Source organism: Orbicella faveolata, unplaced genomic scaffold, assembly GCF_042242905.1.
Source record: "Orbicella faveolata isolate gen_17 unplaced genomic scaffold, um_ofav_v1 contig_26, whole genome shotgun sequence".
Classification (NCBI taxonomy): Eukaryota; Metazoa; Cnidaria; class Anthozoa; order Scleractinia; family Merulinidae; genus Orbicella; species Orbicella faveolata.
The window spans coordinates 8,570,909-8,577,500 of record NW_028301554.1 but is presented as its reverse complement, the minus strand read 5'-3'; the positions used below and the strand labels follow the sequence as shown (position 1 = coordinate 8,577,500).

The following is a 6,592-nucleotide window of genomic DNA, read 5'->3' as shown; positions in this document are numbered from 1 at the left end:
AAATCGATTTTAAAGGCCTGTTTATATTCATTCATTCTGCCACGACAACGGCACGTACTTCAGCTTAACCATAAAAAAAAAACAAAAACAAAGTTTGTGTTGTTATCTTGCTTGCTGCCATTTTTGGCGACCGAGGGATCAAGGGTTTTAGAGAAAAAGGTGAATGAAACACAGGTATCAAAAACTGTGTTCAGCCACCTTAGCTAAATAGATCAGATGGCAAATAGACTATACCTGATAAAATGGACGAGGAAAACGGAGTCTTGGAAATTGACGAACGTTTCGAAGGTGAAGGTGAAGGCCTAATCGTCGATGTCTCTGAAGAAAATGAAGGTTCTTTCGTGGAATGACTAAATGTCGATGTCTCTGAAGGTAACAAAAGCTCGTTCGTGGAAGGACTAAACATCGATAGCTTGGGAGAAAATGAAGGTTCTTTCGTGGAATGACTAAATGTCGATGTCTCTGAAGGTAACAAAAGCTCGTTCGTGGAAGGACTAAACATCGATGGTTCTGAAGATAATGAAGTCGGAAATATTGACGTTGTGGAGGACGTCGAAGGTGTAGTGTGCCCCTGGCAGCTTCCACTGCTAATCGAGACATCATCAATCGCTAAGTCACCAGTGTAAGAAGATCCTACTATTCCTTCAAATGTCACCTAGATGAGTTAAAAACGAATGAATAAAAAGTTGCTATTCCATTCGTAATCTCAGACAAAACAGAAACAACGTTCTCAATAACGAAGAATCACCTAGCTGGGTGTACGATTATTTAGAACGAGAGGCGAAACGTAATAAACGAGAAGCCTTGTATTGTTTTGTTTTGTTTTGCTTTGTTTTCGTAGTTTTATTCTGGTTTGTGTGCGCCTGACTGTCTATCCGTGTCTCACTGTCTGTCTTGTTGCCTCTTTATTTGTTTGTGTTTGAGTTGCAGTGTATTGTTTTATCAGTACACTTTCTTTAACATGACTGTACGTCTGTATACAAATGATTGGAGAAAAGAAAATGTGCAACGCGTTGCTCAAGGCTGAGCTGCCAAAGACACATGTTGTTTTCCACAAAACAAATACGAAAATTCTTTCGAAGGGAGAGGTTGAAAGGTTCAGTGATTTGCCATGTAAATCATGTATCTACCAATCAAAACTCACAATGTTATCCAAATGAATGGTTCTTTCCGCCTTTTTCCAGTAGTTGCCATGGTTACCTGAGACGTTGAAAACTACCACACTTCCGCTGAATACTGTAAGGGTGCCCATAGTGTCTCCGTACATGTGATAATAGAACTCGAGGCAAGACGGTTCCCCATTTCCAGATACAGAGAACTCAAGCTTGGCGTTATCACCGGCGACCCGGGGCGAAGATGCCTCGATATACATGTAGTATCCTGTGAAAGTAAAAAAAAAAATTAACTGCCCGACCGAAAGCACAACAAGTATTTTAATTGATTAAACAGAAACAAAGTACAAGTGACTTTTATTTTCGAACATATTTCGCAGTTTCCGTGTTAAAATGGTATTGCTGGAAAACAAAACAAAACAAAAAACTAACAATAACATTTTAAAGATACGTTGTTTTTTTTTTCTTACCTGTCGCACTGGTATGATCGTAATCTGGACCTGTATCTGAAGACCATGTTGATCCTGTCTGACGTGTCCAGTCAAAGACGTCTGAGAAAGACTGTTCCCAGCCATCACAAAGCCCTCGGTCGAAGTTGCAAGATGTACTAACTAACAGAGAATTGAGAAACCCGTCTTATTGTTGTGTTTTGTGCGTGTGTTTTCTTGTTTTTGCTTTTTTCCTCTTTCGTTTTACTTTTTTAGTTTTTTTTTTTTTTTTCGATAACAGTAACAGGTACAGTCTGCATACCAGCCAAGTGGTCCATCAGGTTGGCACTTATCCCCCGTTTTAGTAGCATGAAGCCACTAGGAGTACTTTTACTCCCTCCTTGGATGGGATACTAGTCCATCCCAGGGTTACCCCCCTCCCCGCTGCATTAAATTTGCTGCCCCCCCCCCCCCCCCCCCCGCCGCTGCATTAAATTTGCTGGTACCCATTTACACACCTGGGAGAGTAAATTGCCTTATTCAAGAACACAACACGGTATCCCCAGCCAGGGCTCGAATTGGGCCCGCTTGTTCCTGAGACGAGCGCACTGACCTGAGGCCACCGCGCCTCCAATTTGTTTTGTTTTTCTTGTTTTCGTTGTTGTTGTTGTTGTGTTGTTTAAAGGTTGCAGAAAGTCCTGTGAACCAATCCTAACTCAAAATAAACACATATAGCTGGCACCGAGCGAGTGAAAACGTGTACAAGAGAGAAAAGATTGGTTTCGTTGTTAATTTTGATTAGATGACAACGTGGCGTGACGTTATTAAGCCAATCGCTTAGAGAAGTAACGCAACTCAACGAAAATGCGAGCGAGAAACCGTTCTATACGTGTTTGTTTTGATCAGTACGATTTTAATTTAGGATTGGCCTTGCAGGCGACGGGCATCAAATGACGATTGTTCTCAACCTGTCTTACCTGGACAATTTCCTTCGCTAACTGTTACGTTATCGATTGCGATGTCACTGGTGTATGACCTTCCTCTTATTCCTTCGAATGTCAACTAGGAAATGAAAAAAGTTACATGCCTTGACAAATCATTTTTTTTTTTTCAAAAGATGAAAAGAGATAGTAAAAAGATTATGCTATAGACTGGAGTTTGTTGGAGCTGTCTGAGGTTCTCTCATTGGTTCTTGATCGGTCACTGCGGGTTGCGATGACCTAATTCGTCAGTTTACAAGCGATGCGATCATGCTACTCTGTGCAGGGTAAAATATGCTTTGAATGAATACTCAGGCCCTTACTTTGGTGGCTTTACAACAAGGTGCTTGTTCTAAAATATTAATGTTTCTTACTTCGTCTAGGTAAATATCGAGATGCTTAGGAGGAAAACTCTGTTAATTACGTCACGTTCACATTACCGATACGCCAAATCAACAACATAAAACCTATCTACCAAGTAAGAACTTAGCTTATGTGGTTTTACTTTAATGTTATTGTTGTTAGGACATCAACAATGGAAAAGTCCAATAGGCGGAAGGTTAAACGCGTCATTAAGTGAGTGGCCTGCGTTTCACGAACGCGATAAACGTGTATATTAATTTTGTTTTGTTGCTTTGGCAGTGGCATGAAATGTAAAAATGTAAGCTAAGCTTAGCTAGTTTACAGACATGCCACTAAAACAAAGGAAACAAATATTTCAGATAAACGTAACATAGTTAAAAATCCCAACTGGTAGGAGGCAGACCAGTTGGCTATTTACAAAGCGTGACCGAGGATTTGAACTCGGGACTAACGAGAAACAAATCCCGCTAATGACAGGGCGGAGGCCTTGAACCCGGGACCTCCGGATTACAACAACCACGCCCTAAACCACACGGCCACGCTACTTCCTTAAAGTATGAGGCTTTTACTGTTCTTTCGGTTGAAAAGCGTATAATAAGTTGCAATTTTGGAACTGTATACGGACCGGAAATCAGTTTCCTTTATTTCATACAAACCTTACGGATTTTCAAGTCGTTTCATTCCCTTCACTCAAGTGAAATGCATCCTCTTATAGCGAAATGAAATTTTCATGTCGTATACGAATCGAAAACAGCCCTTTACGGTATGTCAAACAGTAAGAATAAGTTTGAGTATAATAGCTTATAACGGACATGACTAAGAGTAGATACGTGCATCTATGTACGTATGCAAAGATGTACGTCCACATACATACACACATGCACATGTCTGAAGATCTTTCAAATGCTTTGAAGACAAAAATACTGCGGATTACAGAAATTCAGGAACCACACAATTAAGGCATACTTACAATGTTGCTCGAATTTATTGTCCTTGTAACTTTTCTCCAATAGTTTCCATGATCTCCGGACGCAGTAAATATTGAGCTATTTCCATTGAATACGTTCAGGGTACCCATCGATGATCCATACATGTGATAGAAGAACGTCAAGCATGAAGTTGAGCTACCCAGGCTTCTTGGTACTACAAGCTGGAGCTTAGCATTATCGCCCGGTAACTGAGGTGAAGCTTCAGTGTACATATACTTCCCTGTGAAGACAAAGATCAAAATGTCCTTTGCTCGGATTAAAAAACATTGATTTTTGTTCAAGATGATAAACGTAGAGGAACAACTAAACCCTGCTAAATCATATCACTTCTGGTTTCTGAGGAACGAAATGAGCTGTCAGTAAAATAGTGGTGTCGAATTGTGGAGATGTCGCAAGAGAGTTTCGACTGTAGAACATGTTTAATATATGCAAGAACGCGTCAACCTTACGAGGAATAATACAAAACGCTTAAGGAGGAAAGGATCAAAGGGCGTATGCTTGACTTCAGGCGAAACATACATGTTACACATAGGTACTGAAAATTGGCCCGTCTTGAAAATTACATTCAAAATTATTCCTGATCTAAATAGTAACATTCTTGTATTATTTCAGAAATAGAAAACATGCACGATATTTCTGTCGAGTTTTGGCATAAATCTACTCGCGTTCTATGACGAACGCCGTTCTCTAATTGGCTACGTTACTTACCATATATTCTGCTTTAGATAATACGCTTGTTAACAAAATAATGACGGCATCTTCGGCTTTGCGTTTTCGAGTTATCTGTGACGAGGATTTAGATGATGTTTTCAACTACTAGGAGATTTATACCATAAAACAATTAGATCATTTGCTCTCGATTTCTTTGCGTGATAGTTGACTCGAGCTGCGTCCTCGTCAATTATCGCGCGTTATATAATAAGTCAAATTATTCTCGCATTTTGAGCAGCTCTCACCTATGATCTATTAGAGGACAGACGCATAGATGACGTCAATGTAACAAACATTTTCCCTCCTATTTTTTTAAATGGCGGAAAGTTTTCAGAATTAAGATAACATTTTACGTGACTTGGCGAAAGATAAGGTACAAAAAAAGTCTTGTCGAGGCTGTGAATAAAGCAGAAGAAGGAAAAAGCCGCTTCCTTTTGAGAAAATGACTCAGAAAAATACTCGAGCAGTCTCAGTCGGCAGTCAAACGGGACTAAACCAGACACAAAATTGGCACCGTTACTTTGTCTCGAATTTAACAAACCCAACATGAAAAATGCTTATGACATTAGTTTATTTCAAGAATTAAACTTTTGCGGCAGTCTCAAAATAATTGTTAACACAGATTGATGGCAGGAATATTGAAACATCTCAACGCCACTTCTTAAAATCAGTTAAGGCGGGGTTACAAATGAAAACACAACAGTTTTTCAATTTATTTATTTATTTATTTATTTTTTCATGGCTAAGATTTAATTCCAAACCATGTTAAAGAGTTCACTTTTAGAAAGCGTAAAGACCAAAGATTATGAGAAAAACTATTTTTGTACCCTAGGACTGTATTGTAACCTGACACCAGCTGATTAAATCTGCCACCTGCTGGGGAATGCCAGGGCTTACTTGAGAAAAGATAACTCCTACAAAAACTGGTCAAAAGGAATAATTTTTTTAATCTTTTGATAGAAGACAAATAGTTTAGTGTTTTAAGCGTAGAGATTCTTGAAAAGTTAAAAGCACATGAAATGGTGACCAGTCAAATTTGAAACAGAAAATCCAGCATACGTTTCAATACATAACTTCGTTAAAGTGCACTGGATGGCAAAGTTCTATGCTTAAAACACAAAACTTACTCAGAACAACAAATCTTGAAAATTTCAGCTCAATTGGATAAATCGTTCTCAAACTATATTTTCTCCAAGGCAAGGATAACTAGTTTTGAATAAACGAGCTTTGAACTTACGGTAACAGAAATTCTGCGAATGAAACAACTTCAATACCTTAAGATTCAAATACCGATGACAAAGAAAATTCCAATTTTTACAGAATTTAATGTGTACCCCAGCCTTAAGCTTAAAATTAACCTTGCTTTCCGACGCAAATATGTTCTAGTCCGTTTGAAGGCAGAGCAGGGAATTGACTATTACCTCACTGCAGCTCACGGCCGTCTGTATCGCAGCTACAAAATGTCCCGGACACTATTTAACAAATTGATTTGACAATCACCAACCACAGACGACACAAATTTCCACCGTCACTAACGCTCCTTTCATTCAAAACTCGAACTTGAATGGCCTCCAATATGTCGATGTTGACCGCAACCGCGAGTTTTTTGAGCGTTTTTTTCAACTCCTGAAATATTCAAGCAACGACCAGGTTTTTCAGCTCACAGGGATGCTCTGGTGACAAAAACTGACTTGACCTTTCCAGTGTTTGTGCAAGATTTGTGGATTAAGCAGTTGAAGTCGTTGAATTCAAGTTTGACAGTGGCGTGATTTTGACACTGGGCTATCGCCTTGTTTGCCACTTTTTTGTTCTCACCACATTTTGACGTCTTATGTGATCTATCACTGAAATACGACAAATGCTGTGATAACACAAGCTAACAGGTGACTGTATCCACAGCGTTTTCGATGTAGAAACACCGAGAACATATTACGTCTATTTGGTTTAGAAAATTCCGCGACAAAAAGAAGAAATCAACTTGTTTACTTTGATCATGAAAATGTAAATTC

At 39.1% G+C, this 6,592-nt stretch overlaps 1 protein-coding gene across 3 annotated transcripts in view; it reads right to left on the bottom strand.

Moving 5' to 3' along the window:
* Positions 1–6,592, bottom strand: part of LOC110059113 (MAM and LDL-receptor class A domain-containing protein 1-like) — a 77,620-nt gene that overhangs the window by 18,274 nt on the left and 52,754 nt on the right. For 2 of the 3 annotated variants that reach the window (XM_089295545.1, XM_089295546.1), the window contains exons 43-47: positions 3,854–4,092; positions 2,518–2,602; positions 1,583–1,723; positions 1,145–1,380; positions 235–655 (exon numbers count right to left, since the gene is read on the bottom strand). In XM_089295545.1, coding sequence (XP_089151671.1) covers positions 235–655; positions 1,145–1,380; positions 1,583–1,723; positions 2,518–2,602; positions 3,854–4,092 — 1,122 coding nt within the window. Of the gene's footprint in view, positions 1–234; positions 656–1,144; positions 1,381–1,582; positions 1,724–2,517; positions 2,603–3,853; positions 4,093–5,310; positions 6,428–6,592 lie in introns of those variants that run through there. The other variant, XM_089295547.1, reaches the window with a different exon arrangement.